At 43.3% G+C, this 23,447-nt stretch overlaps 4 protein-coding genes across 4 annotated transcripts; 2 read left to right on the forward strand and 2 right to left on the reverse strand.

Annotated features, from left to right (window-relative positions):
- Positions 1 to 49: 49 nt before the first annotated feature.
- Positions 50 to 3,652, reverse strand: LOC311022711 (protein C19orf12 homolog). The gene is made up of 3 exons (XM_084024224.1): positions 3,406 to 3,652; positions 1,971 to 2,145; positions 50 to 1,502 (listed from the first exon to the last, which is right to left on the reverse strand). The coding sequence occupies exons 2-3, from the start codon at positions 2,128 to 2,130 to the stop codon at positions 1,237 to 1,239; spliced, it is 426 nt and encodes a 141-aa protein (XP_083880350.1). The 5' UTR covers positions 2,131 to 2,145; positions 3,406 to 3,652; the 3' UTR covers positions 50 to 1,236.
- A 587-nt stretch (positions 3,653 to 4,239) lies between these two features.
- LOC311012790 (tumor protein p53-inducible nuclear protein 2) lies at positions 4,240 to 7,209 on the forward strand. The gene is made up of 4 exons (XM_084008487.1): positions 4,240 to 4,381; positions 5,566 to 5,709; positions 5,848 to 5,995; positions 6,432 to 7,209. Exons 2-4 carry the CDS (start codon positions 5,586 to 5,588, stop codon positions 6,658 to 6,660), a joined length of 501 nt encoding a protein of 166 aa, XP_083864613.1. The 5' UTR covers positions 4,240 to 4,381; positions 5,566 to 5,585; the 3' UTR covers positions 6,661 to 7,209.
- A 228-nt stretch (positions 7,210 to 7,437) lies between these two features.
- Positions 7,438 to 11,991, reverse strand: LOC311012789 (uncharacterized protein F13E9.13, mitochondrial). Its single transcript, XM_084008486.1, has 6 exons — positions 11,893 to 11,991; positions 11,454 to 11,536; positions 11,183 to 11,363; positions 10,727 to 10,877; positions 10,099 to 10,226; positions 7,438 to 7,694 (listed from the first exon to the last, which is right to left on the reverse strand). Exons 1-6 carry the CDS (start codon positions 11,963 to 11,965, stop codon positions 7,504 to 7,506), a joined length of 807 nt encoding a protein of 268 aa, XP_083864612.1. The 5' UTR covers positions 11,966 to 11,991; the 3' UTR covers positions 7,438 to 7,503.
- A 659-nt stretch (positions 11,992 to 12,650) lies between these two features.
- ccne1 (cyclin E1) lies at positions 12,651 to 20,957 on the forward strand. Its single transcript, XM_084012810.1, has 12 exons — positions 12,651 to 12,892; positions 13,431 to 13,483; positions 13,715 to 13,802; positions 14,095 to 14,157; positions 14,495 to 14,661; positions 15,042 to 15,177; positions 15,898 to 16,044; positions 17,283 to 17,378; positions 17,759 to 17,893; positions 18,712 to 18,823; positions 18,974 to 19,131; positions 19,863 to 20,957. Exons 2-12 carry the CDS (start codon positions 13,470 to 13,472, stop codon positions 20,049 to 20,051), a joined length of 1,305 nt encoding a protein of 434 aa, XP_083868936.1. The 5' UTR covers positions 12,651 to 12,892; positions 13,431 to 13,469; the 3' UTR covers positions 20,052 to 20,957.
- Positions 20,958 to 23,447: the final 2,490 nt, after the last annotated feature.

Genomic DNA, 23,447 nt, shown 5'->3' on the forward strand with positions numbered 1-23,447 from the left:
GCTGCTTTCCAATACTTTTGCATGATCGTGGGAAGGAACCAGAACTTCTGTATTTGATGATTTGAATATCATTAGCATATAAATGATATGTGTAGCCCCACACAGTAAATAAACTTGAGGCCAGGACTAGTAACCGCAATACAGCATCACAATAGACCCGCAATCAGAAAGCTAGGCTACGCTCTGGAAGGGAGTAAACGAGAGGCTGAGTTTGCTTTTTAGAAGAAATATATTTTACACCAACCCTGACTGGATCTTATCATAGATATCGTGCCTCTCCGGTGCAGCTGTAAGTTGGTTGCCCAAAACCTTCTAGAACATTTTGGACAGAAGGTGATATAGGCCTATAGTTCCTATTTTTTGCCTTTACAATCCTGAGAACTTTAACATTTGCAAATAATCAGTCAAATGCACAATAGCTTTAAAGTTTTTTTTTAAATTTGAAATTCCAAAGCAGAGGTATAACAGAAAATACCCTGATACAGAGTGTGGGAATAAAGAGATCACATTCTATTCCAGAATCAATGACTCCAGGCTCAATATCTTACAAAATCAAAGTCCTGATTCTCTCATACAAAACATTATTTGTGCCAATGTCACTATCCATTCTATTCACATGTACACACAGAAAGCTTTCTATTCAGTGATTTCTTTCTCGTTAGGCAGTGATGGTCAAAGCAAAGTAACGTTTTCAGAATTTTCAGTTATAATTAGTGAAACAATGTGTAAGCATAACTAATGTTGCAGCTGGTGTATTACATTCAAATTCATATATATATATATATATATATATATATATATATATATATATATATATATATATATATAAAGAGAGAGAGAGCGCTTGCAGCTTATTCCACAATGTAATAAATATGTTATGTATAATTTGATATTTGATTTCAAGTTTTTAATTAATAACCTGAACTTGCCAAATACCTGTAATTTGCCTCTGAATTGAAAGTGACATAGAAGTATGAAGTAGTATAAAATCCAAATACTTTAAAGTACAAGTATCTAAAAATTGTACCTTAGTGCAGTACTCAAGTAAATACATTTAGTTAAATTCCACCACCCCCACCGTTAAGCGAGACACCCTGAGGACAGGAAAGGCTGCTCCATTTGGCATCGTCATGAAAGTGAAACATCCACGATTCACAGGTTTTCCAATTAAAGTCAAGGACTCTGGTTGTGCTCGACAGACCTGATGGTCCTGAAAGCTCCATGTGTAAACAGAACTCAGTCTTGATAGCGTACCTCTGCTCGCAGTTCCTTCGCGACGTAGCTGAGCAGCGCAGCAGTGACCTGCTGCTGGAGAGTGGCGTTGCCCATCACAAGGGCAATGAGCTGCGCCGCGTCCATCCAGTCCAGGTTGCTTAAGACGGATGCAACCTGATCATAGAGCTTCTGGCGCTGTGTGGGAGGCAAGTCCATCAGGATCTGAGGAAGAGGCCTGAACTGACCGCTGGTCAGCCAGCTGCCCAACAGACCGCCTACTGCTCCACCTGGTAGACACAGAGAGGCTGGGTAAAACTCAGTTACAGGTTCAGTCTAAACCACATGTAAGCGTGTGCTAGTATGACGTTAACCTGCATCAAAGACGACAGAAAACTCAAGTGATGAGGTGATGTTTGATATTGGCATTTTCTATTGCTAACAAACCCCAAAAACAATTAATTGATCTTACAAATACTCAAAGTCTGACACGTCGCCTTACTCTGTGCCATAGATGTCCATTGTCCAAAACTCTGGATGAGATGTGGAGAATGTGGGTGTAAGTAATGTAACAGAAAGCGTCAGCCATGCCTGAGACTCGTCCTCATGGATTAGACAAATCTCCAAAAAAAGGTCTCATCTGAGCCTCCTCAGAGTTGTGTATTGTACAAATCTCAAAGCCCCGTCAGAGTGGGCTACCTACTGTCTCCTTCACAAATACAGGGGCCAGAAAAAGAATTGATGGTTTTTATTCTTACCAACAGCAATCCCTGGAGGTCCACCAAGCAGCCCGCCTACAAAGGCAGTTCCTCCAGCCACCAGCGCTCCTGTGGTAGAGTTTTTCACCGCCACCTTGATCTGATCATGAGCTGATATTTCACAGCACAGTCGCATGACATCATCCATTCGTGGAGCCATCCCTGCGTTGAGTCACTGGCATGATAGTAAAGAGGACGGTCAACTCTACTGTTTTGTGTCTTACTTAAAAATGACATTGAGAAAGACTTGTCTTCAAGCCTCAGTTCAGACTAGAGGAAGAGAACAGTTTGAATTGCATTGAATTATTAGTATTCTATTTGTACTGATTATTTACACAAATAAGACAGGGTTTGGATGCAACATCTACAAAACCTAATCTAGTCGCTTAAACAAAATAGTCAAATGCACATTTGTCTGGAATAGAAAATCACACTACAATACAGGATCACTCAATGAGGTGACCCACCACTTAATATGGCTCTCAGTGGTGGTCACTTCAAGAAGACATTTCCAATTTAACAAATTGCCAAATCACATTGTGATTTAGTGACCATGGGGCAGGTTTATCCTTACTGGTATTCCTTTTTACAAACCAGCAGGCTCGTCACTTTAGGGTCCAATAAATCAAGTTGCCATCACTGGACGATGCTCATAAACTGTATATTATTGTTTATGCAGTCGTCTACTTGCTGCGTGTTAAATTCTCTTTTCAAGAACTAATCTGAAAGCAGATCAGTCAAATTGACAGACGTGTCTCTGTCAGTACAGCTTACACCATGCACTTTTAGAAGAAAACGGACACATGCCATTGCTTCAAGTGATCACAGAGAACCCTCCAGTGATCCACAGAAACCAGCCTTGTGAAAGGAAATCACCTAAACACGACTGTCAGAATAAACGTGCTTTCACTTTCACCTGTAACTTCAGCATAGCCTAGACAGCACCGCAGAACACATTAATAATATAATATAAATATAATCATAATCATAAACAGGCTGTGTCTGAACATAAATCGATTTTTGTTAAAATGGTAATGTAATGCTTTAACAGTGTGTTTAACAACACAATGTGGCTGTTGTCAATTTGTACAATATCTTCAGTCAAATTGTACCCGTTATTAATGCTTGGCAACATCCACCATTATTTATTAATGCAAAATAAAATACAAATATATACATAGTATAAACTGACCTAATAAAAAGTAGGTGGGGATCGTTATTTTCAGATATTACAGAGTGGCGACGGAGACTGTGTGTTAAAACAACAACGGGTTGATTACGAAGCAAAACACACACGTTTCCTTTCTACTTCAATACCGATCGAAACGAGAGCAACCATCGGTATTTCTTCGTCTCTATTCAAGCCGTCACGACAGATAGAAGACAGCTCTCGTCAGCTTTGTCCATTCCAATCGTCTAATTGAATTAAAGTTACCTTCTGTCCCGTGCTCCTTTTTGCTCGACCGCATTCGGCGGTTCCAACTTTTGCTCTGCTGACAAAGATCTTTCCTGTCCGTGGACTCTTTGAGCCCTCTGATTGGCCGTCTCCCTACTTCCTGCTTTCCAAAAACGTAACAAAGAGTGTAAAACAGACAGTCGAGACAAGATGCTTCTTCCCGACAAAAGACGAATGCCAATCTATTGTGGTCGTATCTAACGAGACTACTTCCTAGCGTCCGCTCATCTCCCAGCCTGTACATCACAGAATAATGTTCGTCTTAAAATAGCCCCGTTTTGAGCATGCGCACTAAGTAAACAGTGGTTGTTTTTGGTGTAGGAGGTGAATCATGTTGTTGTTCTTCTTCTTACTTATACTCTCAGTTAGCTAGTTGTGTCGTTATTTTGTCCGTAGTCCAGTCGCTCACTGGCGTTTATGAATACGTATAAAATACTTCTTTAATTGACCTAGACTTACAGAAAATATTTTCGCTCTTTGTATTTTTGTTTCCAGTAAAACATATTAACATGTTTTCGTGGTTATGGGGACGACTATAACATGTTTTATCCCAATGAACGGAGGCTTTGAGACTGTTATCCCACGGTAATGTCATCACGTTGTTTGTAGGCTCAGTTACTGTTGAGAACACTGCGTCCACACAAAAGTGGATACATATGGAAAACACAACACTTCCGTCCTGCGTTTCAAATGTCCCATCATCGCACATCCACGATGCAGAGGAGAAGCGCCGTTGGGTCGTCGGTGTGTGACGCAGAGACCGACGCGCGCGCGCCCCGCCTTGTTGGGCGGGACTTGATGACGTTTCAGGACACAGGGGGGGGGGGGGGGGGGGGGGGACTCTCGCCGATAAACAACTTTCGCGATCAAAACAATCTCAGAAGAGCAGCAACGCAGCGGTGTCCTTCGTGAGCGACGGCCACACCCGAACACAAACACACTTCTCTGCGATCGGGTGAGTCAAACATGTTCGTTTCGAAGCTTCTCTGAGCGAAACTGGCCCGGTTTCGAGCCTCGGGTGTAATGTTTCTATTGTTCTCGTAGTGCAGTACAGCCCTCCGTTTTCAGTTTGTAACGTGAGAGTTGGACGTTTTCCACTTCAAAATATCCCTTAATTTTCGCAGCTGCGTTGACAAGGAACCGAGCAGCGCTGATCTCCGAGCAGGCAGTCAGCTGTTTGACTGTGATTATCAGGTTATAACGGTGCTGCTGGGGGATTACGTCTGTGTTTACTGGGAGCTCTGGTGACAGGAGATGTCGGGCAAACGCTGACAGGCAGGCAGGAAGGAAGAAAAACGCTGCTCGACGTTTCTCTTCAACCACGACAGCGGCCACGTACTAATACTTGTGTGATATGCCTTGGGTAGATCATGTGACTGCCATGACACATATTTGATGTGCCCGAGGATACTTTAAACGGATAAGGAGACAGAGGTCTACTGTTGTCTGTCCGGGAGTTCATTTACGACCAGAGGATGTGACAAGTAAACATTCACGTACTATATTGGATCAATAGGATGATGTCGCGGTGTTATGGGCACTACTTTGACTACTTATCGTGACAGTAAGATCCCCCATAATTACTCCAGACAGTGATATGCTGCATGGCATTAGTAATAAATAGTATTAAACCAAGAGGCTAAATATCTTTGCCCAATAATGGCACGATGGGAACCTGAACCAGGGACACATCGTGCTAGGATTAGGGGAACAGGATCAGCTGAGACCAGGGTCAGTCAACTGCAGCCTGAGGTCACAAATAAAAGTCCCTTCCCTTCCTCACTGGCGGAATCCAAATCAGTGTCCCAGTTTATATAATGTGGCAGCAGTCAGTGTAATGTCAGGCTCTTTTATAAAGCTGCACGCTCCCCCCCCTGACTTTGTAGTGACGGAACAACTCAGGCTGCTCAGGTTTCTGCGCTGAAGCAATACACGCGTATATACAGTATATGGAAGAAAGGTCGCCCGGGGTGTTAATTGGGGCTGCCACAAGGGGGAGCCACTCCCACTGATCATTTGGCAACGACACCAGCAGGTGGAAGAGCTCGATGCTCACGTTCACATTTAAAATATGGATTGATTTGAGGTTGTCTTTGCTGCATTTCACCCGCTAACCTGCTCTTGCTGTTGTTTTTACAGATTAGAAAAGAGGCACAACGATGATCGGAAAGCTTCTTTCTCATTTGCTTTGGAACGCTGATGATGACTTTGAGGTGGCAGATGACACCTTCAAGGAGCTGATGGAGTTTGATGAGGGAGAATGGGTCATTGTTAATCTCCCAGGTGAGAACCCCCCCCCCCCCCCCCCCCCCCCCCCCAGCACCAATACTGTATTTTAGTCACGTCTGTATAATTAAAAATGTCCGTGGCTTGTCATGGGATGGGAACAGAGCCGTTTGAACTTGGATGTTGTTTGTGCAGAGAGCGGGCCGCTGTCAGCCTCTGAGGTGGATCCTCTGGAGAACCTGCTGATCGAGCACCCCAGCATGTCTGTCTACCAGATGAGATGCGGGATGAGTGGAGCGGAGGAGGAGCTAGGCTCTGATGAAGACGAAGAGGATACCTCCAGGTTAGTCTCCACTCACACCTTGAAGTCACCGCACCTCTGGGTAAAACATACTCTATAGGTATAAAAAGTAAAAGCACTCATTATGCAGAGTCCCAGTCTATTGCTGCTCCAAGCAAGCCACTAGCATCAGTGCCAGCCACTCTCTCTCTCTCTCACCATCTGCACCTTCCTCTCCAGTGCTTTCTTCCACCATGATGAGATGTTTCAGAGTGGCACGTGGCAAGGACATTTATGTTCACCTGCAATCTCACAGCTGTCTTAGTATCCATAGCACTTTTAGGATTTCTCACCCATGTGAGCGTAACGATTTCCATTGTTGTTCTGTCTGAATGAAGCAAATCTAGCATCCACTTGTATCATTTACCAACATCCGTCTGGTGTATTCACCTAATATTTCATCAGCACTGACCATCACTCTTCCCCTGTGTCTGTCCAGCCCAGTGGCAGTGAGACGGCACATATCATGGCGTCTGGCTGCCTGGGGGATGCCGCTGCCCTGCAACATCCAGCTCCTGGCGGTCCAGAGGGCCAGGACTCAGGCGGAGCGGAAGAACCTGAGCCGCAGCGCCCTCCACAGGCAGAACCTGGCTAAGATGCGCTTCACCCCGGCAGAGAAACGCTACGGCCACTTCAAGCAGCCCTGCCAGCGCGTCTACAACTGCTGAACAGGAGCGCTGGACCTGCTTGTGAGAGGGTGCGTTCCGGGTTGCCTCCACCACAGCCCAGATGTGCAGCACACTGCCTTGACTCTGAGTCACTCAGGTTTTGTCACCATTGTTTCACCTCACATAGTTAATTGTGTATATCCAACAAGGCAGTTTTTTTATTTTGATTTGAATATAAAAAAACGTGCACTGCGCCCCTTACGTCTGAAATCACTGAGAACATGGAACCTTGATCTCCTGACATAGTGGTCCGTCCCTCAGGGCAGAAAGCATTAATAATACAGTTACTTTCAAATACATTATGAGAGTTGAGTGGTTTAGATTGATAAAACTAGGGCTAGATATGTTATTGTGTCACTGCTTCAAATATGAAAACGTCAAACACGTAGAAGACTTTGCTCAAAACGAATGTATTAATGGTGATGCGTTTGGACTGGTTATTCCTCTGTATGTATTATATAATGTGCCTTAGCTTTAGACGTTCTTGTGACAAATGTACAAAAAAGGAACTTTGTAGCACAGGGAGCTGTACAGTATCCATTTTTTACGCCTCGCCTCGCCTCACCCCGCCTCCCTTCTCAGGGTGAGCGGTGGTCGATAATGGATGGATGGGTGTTTTGAGTCAAACATTTTGTATTTTCAGCTGGTATGTATTCACTTTTTTTCATGTTAAACAAAACTGTTGATTTTAGAGGAGTGTAAATACATTTCAACACGTTTTTTTTTCTATTTGCTGTATTTATAAAAATGTACAAAAAAAATAAAAATCTTGTTTTCTTAAGGCTGTATGTGTTTTATGTTGCAGTGCAAGCAGTAATTGTACACGTGTTGAAATCACTGTGGTCATTTTCGAAGGTCACGTATTTTTCCCATGAACCTCTTCACGTGCTCCGGGTGGACTGCGTTGGCCCAGTGGCCACCCTCCTTGAAATGAGAACCAATGATCAATCCATTCGCATCGAGGTAGCGTTCAATGTTGTCATAGGTCACTCCAGAACCGATCAGCACTGGGATTTTCACCGACTGGGAAACCTCTGTGAAAGCAAAGAAAAATACTCATTGTTATACAAATCCTTGAGAAAAGCAAAAAAAAAAAGCAAATAATGATAATAAAACTTAATTTCCTTCTCCTCACCAGCACATGAACGTGGATGCATCATCAGAAAATTTGCTCAACTGCATCTGAGATTTATGATTATGTCGATGCAGACATTATGTATGTCCAGCTATAATACTGTTTACTGATACTGATTTATTTTCAAATGGCAAAAAGTTAACATCTAATAGCGTTTGAAATGGTATTATAACTGATCAGGACCTGAAATCCTTGTTTCCATGCATGCTGAAACTTTTGTTCAGTCTTTTTTTTAAAAAGAAACAAATCCTGTTCCTTCCTCCAGGAAACATTTGATTTGACTTTATTGGATTACATTAATCTGCTCTAATAATGATGGATACTATACCAGTGTGCTATAGGTTTTATTACTGGCTCTATGCTGCTGCTAGGTGGCCATCTCTGTATGATGACAGACTTTAGCATTGGTTGTTTTGGAAAACGCTGCCCCTTCTTCCTGGAAGATTGTACGGAAGGAACTTAAATCGTCACTTTTACTATCAGGGAATTTAAAGGACCAGTGTAGGATTACAGAGGATTTATTAGCAGGTGAACCGTGGACTGGAAATCTTTCGTAGCGCGGTCCGCTGCTCTTTAAAGTGGTATAATGGCAAGGCGGTTTTGCACTCGCTGGCTCACGATGCCGCAGTCTTGAAAAGGCAAGAGTGAGCGGAGTCATTTGGTTGCAATCTGCAACCAGAGTTCTAGATGCCACCAAATCCTACACACTGTCCCTTTATGTCAATCCCAAAAACAGAGGCTGAGATACACTCGGTGAACTTTGGGCACAGGAATAGAGGCTGAACCTCCACACTGGCATGTGAGCTCCGGTATCATTCTGTCCGAGTCTGCATGTTTGTGTTACCGAGATAGAGAGTGCATGTGTGTGTGAGGCAAAGAGAAAGAGATGAGGGGAAGTGTGTGTGTGTGTGTTTGTCCAAGTGCGTGTTGACACATGCACTCGCGTTGCGTGTATGAACCCTATAGACTGGTTAGCTCAAAGTGTTTTGGGTCTTGCATGTCGTGTTCGAGTTCCAGTTTAAAATAGCAGGCCTGGTGTTGCTATGAGACAGACACAGTCCAGGTCTCAGACTCATTGACATGCCACGGATGCAAACCTGTGCCTTTCATCCCTCCAACGCCCCTGATGGAAGAAGGACTTCAATTGTGGTCGACCACCACCATGATAAAATATGTTTAGTTAAACATAAAGTAAAAGTACAAAAGTAGAAACAGCCAACTGCAGTCAAGTATTAAAAGCGCAGGTATCATAACACTGTGAAAGGGGACACTTATACTATTATTGGCTCATTTTAACATTTTATAACATACAAGCAACATTTTCCATTTATCTGGTGGAAGTGGATATTATTTATATACAGCATCATATGTTTTAAGCTGAGTGTATGTGTTGCATGTAAGATCTGATTTTGCAAAGTATTTAATAATAATAGCTGTCAAATAATTGTAGTCAGGTAACAACTACTTTCTCTGAAATGTGTGTAAATAACAATACAACAATAAAAAAAATACTTCTTTACCTCAAATCCTGCAGTGAAAATCTTCCTTACGTTTCGGAAATTGTTCTTTAAGTATCAAAAGTAAAATTGTTTTTGAATCATGTTAAAATTCAAATACAAATCTTGATCTCCAAAGTAACTACAGCTGTAAACATACTGACATATTTTACACTTCATAAAGTTGATAACAAACTTGCTAGCAAACCGAACACATCTAGTAAATATGGAGCAACAGTCTGGTGAACAGAAGTCCAACGTTCACTTCTGAGAAAGGGTGTGTGTGTGTGTGTGTGTGTGTGTGTGTGTGTGTGTGTGTGTGTGTGTGGCCGATGTAACGCTGCACCGTGTTCACAGGCAAACTGTGTCTCTGTGTGCCGTTGGGTTGCTATGTGTACAGTTGCTTCAGGGCTTCATTGAGAGCAGCTGCCAGCTGAAACTAGCACACCCGCTCTGGTATTGGCCACTCTCCAGGAAACATACAGATTTAGGATGATCCTAAGAAGATAAGGTGTCAATACATGTGAGGGTGCCCTCTGCTGGACAGATGGAGCAGTGACATTAGTATATAAGACTGGCACTTCTCAAATCTGGGGAGTTACTTGCTTCTCTTGGTGTAATGTCATTGTTCATCCAGTACTTCTAGGTTTTAAAGTTATATAGACTAAATGATTCATATCAAATATGAATTCCAGATTAATACAATACATGTTGAACATTGCTTGTGTTGCAGCCCTGTTTAATAAAGAATGTCAAAGTGTCATGTGGCTCCTGGTTGTATGAAGGGTGGGGTTGTGGTAACGCTACCTCTGAGCTCCCGCGGGTCCGCCTGCAGTCCCGTGGACGCTCCTGTGACGATGAGTCCGTCTGAGAGGAAGAACTCTGCGGCACGCGCCGTCTCTTCGATGCTCACGTCTGATGTCAGGGCGTGGGAGCTGGCGAGAACATACATGCGGTGTACACACACAAACATGCAGCGGCTTCAGAGGTAACGTAAAACAAGGGGAATGTACTCCAGTACTGACAAGTGCAGACAATGAATATATATATAGGAGGCTACAACTACACAACTCTTTGCCTTCACAGTGGGCAGTGTGGAGGGGATCGAGGGGAGAGAGAGAGAGAGAGGTAGGTATATTGACATGTATCAAACTGGGGTTGTTATGGTTACAGGGTAACCATTGGGCTATCAGGCTGTCCCTGGAACTCCCTTTAATTTAACAGCATTTTAAATTAAAGTCACTAGTAGTAATGGCCTGGATCTACATTGCTTATTATGTCAGTAATATCAGAGGGAAAGTAGTTCCAAGTGAAACACAGTTGCATTCAGATACATAACATGCCATATATGCTTTATTTTTTTTTTTGGGGTCCTTTTTTCGTATATCAGTTGTTGATCGGTTTTTTCATCACACTGCACAGGTGGAGATCTCACCTGTGCTTCTTTTTGATGTCGGTGAAGATCTGCACATGCTCAGCTCCGATCTGCTTGCGATATCTCAGCAAGTCCCCGGCACAGGCATTCAGGAGCCCCTCATCAGCCACGTGAGAGAAGACGAAACCCTCAGCCCGGATGAAATCCAGACCTGTGATCATACAGTCACATGGGGATGCGCCAGTTGACTATGTAGCAGCCACTGTTTCAAATGCAGGTTCATGTAAGCCAAGTCTGACACACATGAGGCTGACCTTTGCCTGACCTTTATGATGCTCACTGATAAACACAGTTTAAATAAGAAGGACGTGAATAAGATAATGCAGTGTTTAGCAGGAAGATATGTTTAGACTTTGGTCATGATGCCACATGCATGAAGACCTCTGGTCTGTTCTTAAAGCCTTCGCTGCCTCATGCACAACACAGAAACAACTGAATTGAAGATAAAGAGTGAACCTGAAGCCAGGGCTACGGCCAGCGCCTGCTGGTTAGCAGAGGACAGTATCTGCACTCCGAGCGGCAGGCATGGACAGATGCTTCTCACGGCAGCACACACGGCAGTCATGCAGGCTGACACCTCGGGCCCCGCGGAGAACGAGTAAGGGATATCGTGCATGTTCTCAATGATGACACCGTCCTGAGAGAGTTGTTTACAGGTACATGGTTACTGGCTCGCCCCGGAAGACTTCAAGCGTGGAAGCAATCCACACAATGTGAAATAACTTACAATCCCTGCGTCACGGTAGATCGCGGCCTCCCTGCATGCTTCTTCTGTGATTTGGGACATTTTCATACAACCCAGGGGGGTTCCTGACATGGACGAGAAACTGGGTCACAAACAGTGTGAAATATCAGAAATAAAAGCTCCCAAAATACTGCAGGGATGCAGTGTATCTATGTACAGTAGACCCTACTTGCACTTTTCTTGAGTTATTCCATTTTTTTCCACTTTGAACATCTACTCCACTGTTGAGAATATCTCGTCCTACGTTTTACTCAACTATGTGAATTAGAGATAATTACTTAAATGAAGATTACTCCACACACTAATACAGGACACGTGTAATAGAGAGTTTTTACAGTGTGGTATTAAGTAACTGAACACATCACAGCCAAATGTAGGCTACATTTGAACAGTGTCAGGTCAGTGTGACCTGAAAGTTTACCTGGCAAGGCTTTGACATGGATCATCCCAATAACCACGGATTTGAGGCGTCCAAAAAGATCCAAAAACTTCATGATCCCGTATGTGGAGCAGCCAGGTAGCAGAGTGAAGATAAAACAGTCGTGTTTTTCTGTCTTACAAAGCACGGGGATCACATGACTGGCCAAGGGTCAGTTTTGTTTATTCAAGCAAATGTTTAAATAGTAAACAATCTCCAAAATCTAAACCAAATCAGTTGTGTAGAAAACGATGCTTTGTCTTACATTATCCCACCACGTAGAGTGAAAACGCATGCTAGAGTGCGTTGAGTTTGCTCATGGAAAGGAGATGCGTGGCTGAGGGGGGTGGGGGGGTGTAATGGGCGGCCCGGCAGAAGCAACAGCGCGCTAACATCGTCGATTCCGTGTGAAATAACAGATGCGCCCAGAGTGACAGTGACGAACAACAACGTGTAGCGTCTACACAACAGAAAGGCGCCATCACTTCACACGAATTTGGTCGCGTTAAGCTTTATTTTAGGCTTAATCCAGAGGATCGCGGCTTTGTTTACATCTGACAGACTAGCCACGCGGTGCCCGGGAACTTCCTCCTCGGAAGCCCCGCCCCCGCAGCTGTCACCGCAGCGGGCACGCCTCCCCGTTTTGTTGGCTAAATTATAAACGTATTTTTACTTTTCATAGCACAATATACATCGATGATTTGCTAAAAGTGTGCCATACACACGACGACGAGGAGAACCGGCGGTGAGTTGGGCTGAGACTCGACGACAAAGAGGCGGTGAAACCGGAGGTTTAGCGCCAAGTTAAATCCACTCCTCTCTGACGTTGACGCTTCAAGTCATCTGTTCCCTACAAGGCGCCAGCTCAGAGGAACTAGCCCGGCCTGGACACACACACACGGACAGAGAGCACCCAAGTCCGAGCAACTGGCGCCCAACTTACACACTGTTCATTCATCACTTGGGAGAAGACGAGAGTGAACTTCAAGGGCAGGATCTTGAGGTGAGTGGACGAAACGAGAAGCTAATATACCATCGGGTTAGTTAAGCTAGGTCGGGCTGCAGCTTTCTGCAGCCGCGCGGATTTCTTCACTGCTAATATAAGAAAACGGCTAGAGTTGGATAGTGAATTAAAGGTTTGCACGGATGCTTCGGTATCGCCTGGTTCAGCAGGCTGTTGTTCTCGGTTTAATGGTGACTTGAGGAAATATAGGCGTCTCAGCTGTGCCTGTCGTTCGGCCATTATGTGGCAAGCCAGCTGTCTGAAATTAGTGGGGGAAATAATCCTCTTCGCCTTAAAAAATCGCAAAATAACAACGTTGAGCAGGTAGTTTGGTGTCCCGTCCTAGTCGTGGGTGAGTTTCGTGAATGTGCTGGTGTTCTGTGGTACTTTTCGGCGACTTTTAACATCGAGTCCCGTTTCCATTTCCCCGCGCCAGGCTGAGCTGGGCTTTGTCAGAAGGAGGGAGTTGAGAGTGGGGGTTGGGAGTCTATCAATGTGTGTTTTTAAAACCACCTAAAAGCAAAACTTCCTTCCACAGGTTTACTCCGAGGCAGACAGACGCACCCCACTGAGTATAATGCGAGGAAAACGGTGAGTTTGGTCTGTGTTTCATTCACGGCTCGTTTTGAGCGCGTCAATCAAAGTGTGTGACGACAGAAAGAAAAGTTGAGTTGATGGAGCATTAGCCATCCGGCTAGTTAGCTCGTTGCTACAGTCCCTTGTTTTTTTTTGTCGCACTAATATTCCTTCGAGCGTGTTGCGATGTTGTGTGTACGTGTAGAGATTTGCAGCTAGTAAGCTTGTGTGTTTGTGTGGTTACAGGGAAGAGACAGAACCGAAGTCTGCTGCTCCCAAGGCGCCCAGAGAAAACGCAGTCCGGCCGAGAAAGAGGAAGGCAGATGTTGCCATTGTAAGTAGTGTGAAAGGCTTGTAGACGAGCCTTTTAAGTGGCCTGAACCCCGTTTTCAGCTGTTGCCTTAAATGTAGGCATAATTGAACAACCAAAATATAAAACTGGTGTTGCATATATCCAGCATAGCTGGCAACTAAGTGTCTTGTGCTTCAGTGAAATATTAATGATGGATACAGCTCATGTGACTTATGCATAATTATTGGTGCTTAATAAGGAAAACACCCCCAGGACTGGATTGAGTGTCTACCTTTCATACCCCGAAAACAAAATGTCTGCTTTTGATCCTCAGCATTTGCAAGATCTGGATGAGGAGGTGGCCGAGATGACGAAGAAGAAGCAGCGCGAGTGTGAGGTAAGCTCAAATTTATTTTCCACGCTTGGTGACAAAACACGCGCCTCACCCCGGCCTTACCTCGTACTTCAGGTCTCACCACTTGGTCTGCATCGGATCAAAAGCAACACAACTATAAGCTTGGTTGCTCATTCCTCAACTATATATTGACTGATCTATTGTTAATTCTGCCTTAACTAGCGCCACATGCTTGATATCTGGGTAGGACGTGTTTTAATAGTTCCTTATCAGGCTTTAATGTTCGCCGTTTGCTTATTGAAGAGTTGCTCTTATGACAACAAGTTTCCGTACTGTGACTTCACCCTCACATTATCCTTGTGTTATATTTCCTATGAAGCTGGGCTGGAGTCCTGATGCTGGTTGCACGAGTCCACAGAGGTGGATCCCCACACCTGATCAGGAAGAGGACCAACCAGTTTCCCTGATAAACGCAGGTTTCCCCCACTACAACTTTAACAACGTCTTTGTAACACCTGTGCGTTGCGCCCCTCTTCCTGCGCTCTGGTGAGTACTTGTTTTTTTTCTTTCCATATCATGCAACCACCTGTTTTACCTGAGCACATGTAAATGGGCGACACATTAAGCTCAGGCCTGGGCCTGTCATCTCGGCTTCACTCGTACGTCTTCTTTCTCAGTGTTCCCTTTTCTGTGGTTGTGACTAATATTTTTCTACTTCACCTTTTTAATCACTCCCCTCATAACCAGGGATAAAATACAGCCCTGTCGGAACAACATGGAGAAGGGTTGCCTCTGTCTTTTCTGTTCTTAAAGTTAAAAATCATACTACAAGTGTTACAGACTTTCACATGTTGCACAGCAAGCGGGCAGTCGAGAGTTGAATCCTTGATTTGTTTCCATTCTGTCCATCTCTGTTTTGTAATCAGCTGGGCCAGTAAGGATGTGGTATGGAACAACATGTTGGAGAAGGATAAGACCTACACCCGGGACGTCCACATGATGGAGAAACATCCTCACCTGCAGCCCAAGATGAGGGCCGTTCTCCTCGACTGGCTCATGGAGGTCTGTCGCATGTCTTAGTGCCCAGTTAAACATCTCTCTCCTCTTTTACCACCATTGTAAAATACACATGGAACAACTTACATTTTTGTAATTTCAGCTGTGTGTTTTGGAGGTAAAAATGAAAGATTGTATCATACCATCTACTGACTTACAGTTTATGATTAATTAGAGTCTTCTGTTGACCCCAGCTGTAGATGGCAGAATCAAAATGCTTGAACTGCACACAATGTCATACTAAGTAATGTGCATAGGACAGTGGCACCATCAGGCTCTCTCAATAATACTCAACAGTATCTTGTTTGGCCTTGAGGAAAAACCCACTTTGATTTCTGAACATTGTAATGAAGGTAATTGAGATGCAATGACTTATTGGGTCTCTGAAAGAGATCGATCTGATTGGTTCCTGTCAAATGTATATATTGCGGTGATTAATGGCGATGAGGGCTGCATCGAAGTAATGTGTGACCTCATCAGATGGGTTTAAGATCTGAGGTCTGTTTTAAAAGAGTATAGTGTAAATTTGATTTGTTCTTTGCCCACTGTGGCCAGAAAGGTGGAAGCAACAGCATAACACAACAGCTTCTGCATCTAGTGTATGTGTTATCGTGCCACGCCGGCTGTCCCTTTTTACCACAGACATTGATTGGGCTCTGTACACCCACATATGAAAGCCTACTAGTGAATCGGTGTATTAACACTCTGTTGCTGTCCATGTTTTAGGTGAGTGAGGTGTACAAACTTCACAGGGAGTCATACCACCTCGCTCAGGACTACTTTGATCGCTTCATGGCCACACAGAGAAACGTCTTCAAATCAACGCTGCAGCTCATCGGCATCACCTGTCTCTTCATTGCTGCCAAAGTAGAGGTAAGAAGGGTTGGGGCTGTGCAGAATGTAAAGTGGGAAGATCCAAATCCCTGGTTGTTGATGTTAGAATTGGCTCTTACTTTTTCACTTTAGATTCATACTTTTTCACTGAACTCATATAAATTACTGGTTGTGCTCATTAGAACACTGTGAAATTTAACTTGATCTGACAGGTAGGTTTGCTAGACTAGATACACACCTGAAGGACAACACCCATACATGTTTCATATTACATTTGAAACCTCAATACGGGGGAGACCCAGCCCAAGAAGATGAAATGTAACCAGCACCTGTAAATCGTGCTCGCTCTGACTGAGATCCTGCGGGAGCTCTGCCATTCCGAGCCCAACGCTGCCATACCATACCTGTGACCTGAATAAATACTATATCTGTGAAGTGAAGAGTTCTCCGGTTTATCCTTGGGCTTCCAACAAAAGAACTGGGGGTTAATATTAAGTAGTCTGTAGTTCCTCCTGGCCTCTGATGTGGGCAAGCCTGCTTTAGGTACTAGTCTTAAGGCAGGAACACACCGGCCCAACCGTTGGACGTCTGAAGCGTTTGGAGAGGCTCGGACGAGGTCGGGAACACATATGTTTGGTGTGTACAGCTGCGTCGGAAGCTTTCGGAGCCGCGCGGACGTTGTCTGATCAGACTGAGCATACGAAGTCTGAGGAGGTGGGCTGTCTGAGCCATTGGATACTCTGATTGGCGGTGTGCTAGGGAATCAGAGTATCCAATGGCGGTGTGTGGGCGGGGCGGAAGTGACGATGGTAAACAACAAACCACATAAACAGAGATGGCGCAGAGTACAGATTTTACTTCGTCGTTGCATCGCACTTTTGGTTATTTCTGCGTTTCTTATTCTTACTGTGTGTGCATTGTTTTTATCTGCACTCCGTTCCGTCATTTCCTGTTTTCCTGTTTTGGAGTACTGGCACGAGACTAGCGCCACCCGCTGTTAAGGAGGCTTATTGCATCTCGCGCAAGCGCAGAACGTACACGCTGCTGTGTTGTCGGAAGCACGTCGAAGCGGTGTGTACAACACAACTTTTCTGCCGAACGGGTCAGACGAGAGGCAACAGAGTGGGCAGAGAGTGGTCGGATAAGGCAGTTGGACGTCTGGGCGGTGTGTAGGGGCCTTTAGTTGCATTCTTCTGCACCAACCTGCAATAAATTGATTCATATGATTGTCTGTGATAATGCTTCTCTCATGTGTTTTTTGTTTTTCCAACTCACAGGAGATGTATCCTCCAAAAGTCCACCAGTTTGCCTACGTTACAGACGAAGCCTGCACCGAAGATGAAATTCTCAGTATGGAAATCATTATTATGAAGGTAAAACATGTGCTCTGATCACTCACTGATCTATGAAACTTTTTATCACATACCCAGACTGTTTTGTTTGAAAGCATCTTTTCATCATTGGCCCTTAGTTACCTAAATCACTAATGGTAGACAGCTGGTTAGTCTCGATTTAGATTCTAACTTAAAAATAGTAATTTATTCACTTGCATGCCTAACAACAAAGGGGAAATTAGACTCCTAGCGTAGCTTCGCGGTAGCCTGCAGCTGCACTTATGACAGAGAAACGATCCTCCTGCTTCTCTGAAGTACTATCAAAAGTCCAACTTGTGTAGTAGACGGCATGTGTTCTCTGCATTTTCATATTGCTCCGATGGCTTTACCAATCGATCTTTCTCTCTTTTCTAACCCAGGAGCTGAAGTGGAGTCTCAGCCCACAGACTCCCATCTCCTGGCTCAACGTTTACATGCAGGTGGCCTACCTGAATGAGACGGACGAGCTGCTCGTCCCCAGATACCCCCAGAACACCTTCACACAAATTGCAGAGGTATGTTGGGTGTGTCTTTTTGCACAGTTCTGTTGAACATGAAGTTGCCTAGTTCTGAACTTCTTTCATGTTTGACAGTGATAATTTTGCTTCACAGCAGTGTAAACTGAACGAGCAGTTTTAATCTTTTAGTTTTATTTAATTGTTCTCAGAAGTTTTGACTTTGGACAGCACCATGCAGCTTAGCTGTAAAAACTCAGACAACGTCATTCCTCTCTCACTTCGCCATGTTTACAGTTGGAAAAGCTCTCTGTGTTACCGTTGGACTAAATCAAATGCATATGGGAACATGTTGTCCAAAACACAAATACAAATATTTTTATGGGACGTTGTGGGTTGTCCCAGTTGTGCCATCGCTTGTCGTGCACTGACGAGCTACAAGAGAAATCGATCTAAGTCGATGCCTTAATTGGCCAATAATCCGGCACCGATACCGACTCAAATAGTTGTATCACGTACGCCGATATGGCAATAAATTCCTAATCAATTCAGGACATTTATATCTATGTATTTATTTGTTACATTTTGTAACAAATGCTTTTACAAAGTTGGAAAAGCAATGTTTAATTCCAGCCGCGTACAGTGAGGCGTACAGGTTATTTATGAAATACTGGTATCTGCTGATCGCTGCTGGGACTTAAAACGTTGTTCCCTGTTGTCTGAACCAGCAGCTTCAAGAGAATTTTTTTTTATTTATTCTTTCAAACAAATGTGATACACCCAGTATTCATGTAAATATTAGGTTGTGGCTTATTAAGAACATGTGCTATACCTATTTTGAGGTATCCTGATGTTTTCTTCTTCTTTTTTTTTTGTAGTTGTTGGACCTGTGTATGCTAGATGTGCATTGCCTCGAGTTTTCCAACGGCATCCTTGCTGCTTCAGCCCTGTTTCACTTCTCCTCTCTGGAGCTGGTGGAAAATGTCTCAGGTAAAAACAAAACAATTAAATGAAAACTTGTTTCATGGGCAAAACCTTTCTTAAACACACCAGTATTTTTAATGTTTGTATTTTCCTGTCAGTGTTTTCCTGGTTGCGTTGCCCTGATGCTTCACCTTGTCCCTCCTTCTGTCCTTGCAGCTCTGAAACGGGTGGAGGTCGAGGAATGTGTGAGGTGGATGGTGCCATTCGCCATGGCGCTGAGGGAGGTCGGTGGCTCATCTATGAAAACATTCACAGGAATCCCTTCAGATGACGTGCACAACATCCAGACCCATGCCTCCTACATTTCATGGCTGGTAAGTCAAAGATTATGATGCAAGTTTTTCAGTTTTCATGTTTAAAAAGCAGCGAGGAAAATGATCAAATCTGTTGAACATGAAAACTATTTGTAAGTCAATGCAATTTTCTATGTAGAATTGAAACTTGTGAGCTTAAAGAAGTAGATCGGTTGTATGAGGTACTTGGCATCAGCTGTAGGTAATACAGACGATGGGTCTGTGGAGAAGCATGCAGGAAGCAAAGCAATGTACTGCTGTGGATGGGGGCAGCAGCAAAATATATTTTAACCACATCAAAAAATGAATATAATTTTAAGTGCACGCTGTATTCAGAATAGGTTTACCTTTCCATTAGGCAGCTCTTTCTGCTGGCTTTGTCTGTGGCAAGGTAAACCTGTGAGAATATTCTAAATATAGGGTACACTTAAACAGAGATGATGCTGATGATGATGATGATAAAATAGGAGCATACCGACCGCCATGTCATGAATATACCTCATACAACCCCACTTCAGCAGTATTTAACCTACAACCAAACACTTCTGAAATTCTTTCATCTGCCATTTCAGCTGATTACTTGTTGATGTCATACTACATAATTTCCAAGGGAAATGGCGAGAGTTATTGGAAGAAGTTAACAATTCCCTTGACACGTGTAAAAATAACTCGCCCTTAAATTTTCTCCCCAAAACTGTTGAATAAGCCCATCTACTGATCACATGGTTACTGTGTTTTCCTGCTGTGTACAGGACAAAGCCTTCTCTTACCAGGAGGTGGAGTTGGAGCGTCATGGCAACTGCCCCGTCCCTTCAGGTGTCCTGACGCCTCCCCAGAGCAGTGAGAAAACTGAAGAGTCGGAGCGAGTGGACATGACGGTGCTGAAGGTCCGACCCAGGATTCGTACTCCTTCTCCACAGCGGCACCTTACAAATGAGTGAAGTCACTGAAACGGACAAGACGACAGCAAATCGTAGATTTTCAAATCAAAGCTGTAAGCGGAAGAAACGACTGCGCCACTGCAGTACCGGGGCACACATGTATGATGGATTTTCATTGATGAAAATAGAACTTTCTCCTTTCAAAGTCATGCTGATTACTTGGATCCCGATGTTTTTAAATGTCCCTGTAGTGGGTGCACACTGTGACTTTGACTCAATTGGGGAAACACTGACGCACAGTGAGCAAATGGTTTGGATGGCCCCTATACCCACAGGAATCTGAACTATTTAACCCTCTGGTATAGATAAAAACACAAAGCAAAAGGTTGTCAGGGATGGCACGGCTCAAGAGAAGATTTTTGTTTTTGAATGCCATGTCACCCATATACTTGCATTAATTACCAATCACATCTACATTTTGTGGTTGTCATTTTTATTTTCTATGCAGAGGCCAAATTGAATGGATGTTTTATGGAGTCTCTTCTTGATTTAGAGTGTTGGTGTGTGTGTGTGTGTGTGTGGTGGAGGAGGGTGATTGTGTATTTTAATCTTAGTGGCCTCGTTTGCCCAAAAACTATTCCAAGGGTCATATTCGGCTCTTTGTGCTGCTATAAAAGTGGGCTTTGCATGATGGAGTGTGTGTGCGTGCGTGTGTGTGTGTGTGTGTGTGTGAGAGAGAAATAGTGTGTTGCTCTTGTTTTTGGTTCTACCATTGTATAAACATGGCCATGTTTTGCTTAGGGACCAGTAGCGTGGCTACCTAAATGGACAAGTGAACCAGCCAAGCTTCAGAAGCTAAACTATTGATTGTATTTAACTATTTTTGATCCCAACCTGCAGTTTGTTTTACCCAACCACCAAAATGTAAGATTTCTATTTGACTTTTTAAAATAAAATGCTGCTACATATTTTTCGTCAGACAGTTTCTGAGGACTTTTAATTAAACTTTTGTCATGTTATGGATTTTCACTGATGGGCCTTTTTGACAGTATACAACTATTCTGACAATGTTTTCATGAAATGTAACGTACCGGTATTTAACTCCATCCATACTACTGAAGAAATCACAGATGCACACAGACTTTATTCCGCTAGATGTCAGTGTGATGCTGTCCGTTTGAAAGCCTTTTATCCTCACCAAGAAATATGCAAATATACCATCACCAAAATACCATAAGACATTGCTCAAAAACGTAGTGTACATCCCATGTCAGATCTTGATAATGAATTATTCAATTTTAAAATATTTACTGATGTATTTGTATAATTTGTTGAGAACAAAACGGTAACAACGGTCGATTTAAAAACCAAAATCATCAACCCGACTGGGATTGTGTCCGGGGATCTCCTCCCAGACCTGAATCAGGGCATCAGTGAATCTTGGACAGTCTTTGGCGATAACTGGCCCCCTCTACAAGGGGTGGGAATGGGGAGGCAGTGGCTGGCCAAAAAAATTCACAGCATTTGACAAAAATGAAAGCATTTTAACGTCCTATTAAATCATATTTCCCATAAAAATTATATTCGTTTTTGAGTTAAATATAACACCAATTAGATGTATAATAATTACACCGTATAGTGACATACAAGTCCAGCACTGTGATTTTAACAGATGTTAATAGATCATTGATGCAATACTTTGGACCGGATCCATCAATTTGCCAGGCATAAATTATACTAAACAAAATTAGAATAAAATCATACTGCCTGTACCCAAAACAGCCACTAGAGGGCAACAACAAGCCATTTTTGAAACCCTGGCAAGCAGAATTCTCTTTACATACTCACTTTTCCTATTGGCCTTGACTCACTAAGTTACTCACACACTCGAACAGATAATCATCCATCATCAGTTTCTCTTTTATTTAGAACTAAACTTAGATATCCGAGGAGCTACGGCTTGCTGAATCAGCGACTTCTTTTAAATCACTTCTTAAAACACATTTTTATAGATTTGCTTGTATGTGATGTCGCCCGTTTTAACTTTTTATTTATTTTTGTTTTATATATCTATATTTTATGCTTTTTACCTTATCTCTGCTAATGTGTTTGTGTATCTGACTGTATGTATATTCAGTCAAAAGCACTTTGTAAACAAAGTTATTATTATTATTATTATAATTATTATTATATGCCATAGGTCTTCCCAAGAGTCTTGAAACTTGACAGACATCCATCCATCCATCGTCTACCGCTTATCCTGTATTCAGGGTGACGGGGGGGGGGGGGGGGGGGGGATGCCAGTCTATCGCAGGGCTCAATTGGTAGAGCCTTTTTAATTAAAAATTCTTGCAATTTGGGTGCCATTTATCTTCAGTAAATAGAATAGTATTGTTTATGTACGGTAATTAATATATTTAACAATGCTATCAATAAAATATTAAAATTGTAGTATTAAAACAAAGTTAGGATGTTACGTGTTCGGGATTCCTGCGGATCAGGCCAAGATGGAGTGATGCAGAAGCCCAACGCGAAAACGGGTTAATGCACACAAAAGGCAGTGAATTAATATATTTATCTAGATTTTGCCAACTGGGAAGTTTCTTTGCACTACAAAGTATTACAGATCAGCTCAAGTCGCTTAGCAACCGGGTTGCTGGGGTGATAAGTGACCATACTACTTGCAGGGTGGTATGAAAGATGTGAATCGGAGGCACAAAAACGATTTTCCATGACAGCGGCCAGTTATACATAGCAACGGCCTGTTATACAGAAAAATCAGACCTCTGAACGTTGGGGAGGCACATTCAAGTAAATGGAGGATTCCACAGCAAAATGATATGTTTATATGTTATAAGGTTAATATGCCTTTACACGGACTAGTATGACTAGCTAAGTAGCATGTGGCAGCGAAAGTCATGATAGTAACGTTAATGTTTACAGGCTAAAATCTCACTTTCACTCCTTTCCTCGCCTTGGACCACAACAGCCAAACACAGAAGCTACACACATCTCTCTGCTGCAGATTGCTGTGTGATTGACAGGTGAAGGGGGCGTGGCAAACCCATGTGGCCAAAGTTAACTGGCCAGCCACTGTAGTAAAATTCTCTAAACATAGGCTATGATATAAAACACTCAGTTATTGGGCTAATGGCCACAACACTGGGTTTTTTTGGGGTTTTTTTAACCGGCCATTCCGGGCCAGCCCACTGACAGCGCGGCCCACCGGGACAATTCCCGGTACTCCCGATGGCCAATCCGCCCCTGGCTGGAGGTCATGTTTTAGGAATGAATGGACAGACTGATATCCCTGATGTTTAACTGACTTGTTATTATACTGTGATGATGACGTGTTCCCTTCATTTCTTTGAGCAGTATACATCGACTCGATGGCTCAGGGGCCTCATGTCCTTGGATAATCTAAATGAATTTGATAAAAAAAAAAAAACTGAAAGT

This window comes from Eutrigla gurnardus, assembly GCF_963514095.1.
Source record: "Eutrigla gurnardus genome assembly, chromosome: 1".
Classification (NCBI taxonomy): Eukaryota; Metazoa; Chordata; class Actinopteri; order Perciformes; family Triglidae; genus Eutrigla; species Eutrigla gurnardus.

What these genes read in the sequence shown, in the direction of transcription:
- LOC311012789 (XM_084008486.1), bottom strand. Translation starts at nt 11,965, where the DNA reads ATGAAGTTTTTGGATCTTTTTGGACGCCTCAAATCCGTGGTTATTGGG. An exon ending in TCTACCGTGACGCAGGGATT is followed by an intron (nt 11,364 to 11,453) that starts GTAAGTTATTTC and finishes CAACTCTCTCAG; the next exon opens with GACGGTGTCATCATTGAGAA. An exon ending in GGCCGTAGCCCTGGCTTCAG is followed by an intron (nt 10,878 to 11,182) that starts GTTCACTCTTTA and finishes GTATGATCACAG; the next exon opens with GTCTGGATTTCATCCGGGCT.
- ccne1 (XM_084012810.1), top strand. An exon ending in GGAAGGCAGATGTTGCCATT is followed by an intron (nt 13,803 to 14,094) that starts GTAAGTAGTGTG and finishes TTTGATCCTCAG; the next exon opens with CATTTGCAAGATCTGGATGA. An exon ending in CCTCCTACATTTCATGGCTG is followed by an intron (nt 19,132 to 19,862) that starts GTAAGTCAAAGA and finishes TGCTGTGTACAG; the next exon opens with GACAAAGCCTTCTCTTACCA.
- LOC311022711 (XM_084024224.1), bottom strand. Translation starts at nt 2,130, where the DNA reads ATGGCTCCACGAATGGATGATGTCATGCGACTGTGCTGTGAAATATCA. An exon ending in ACCTCCAGGGATTGCTGTTG is followed by an intron (nt 1,503 to 1,970) that starts GTAAGAATAAAA and finishes TGTGTCTACCAG; the next exon opens with GTGGAGCAGTAGGCGGTCTG.
- LOC311012790 (XM_084008487.1), top strand. Translation starts at nt 5,586, where the DNA reads ATGATCGGAAAGCTTCTTTCTCATTTGCTTTGGAACGCTGATGATGAC. An exon ending in GGTCATTGTTAATCTCCCAG is followed by an intron (nt 5,710 to 5,847) that starts GTGAGAACCCCC and finishes TTGTTTGTGCAG; the next exon opens with AGAGCGGGCCGCTGTCAGCC. An exon ending in GACGAAGAGGATACCTCCAG is followed by an intron (nt 5,996 to 6,431) that starts GTTAGTCTCCAC and finishes GTGTCTGTCCAG; the next exon opens with CCCAGTGGCAGTGAGACGGC.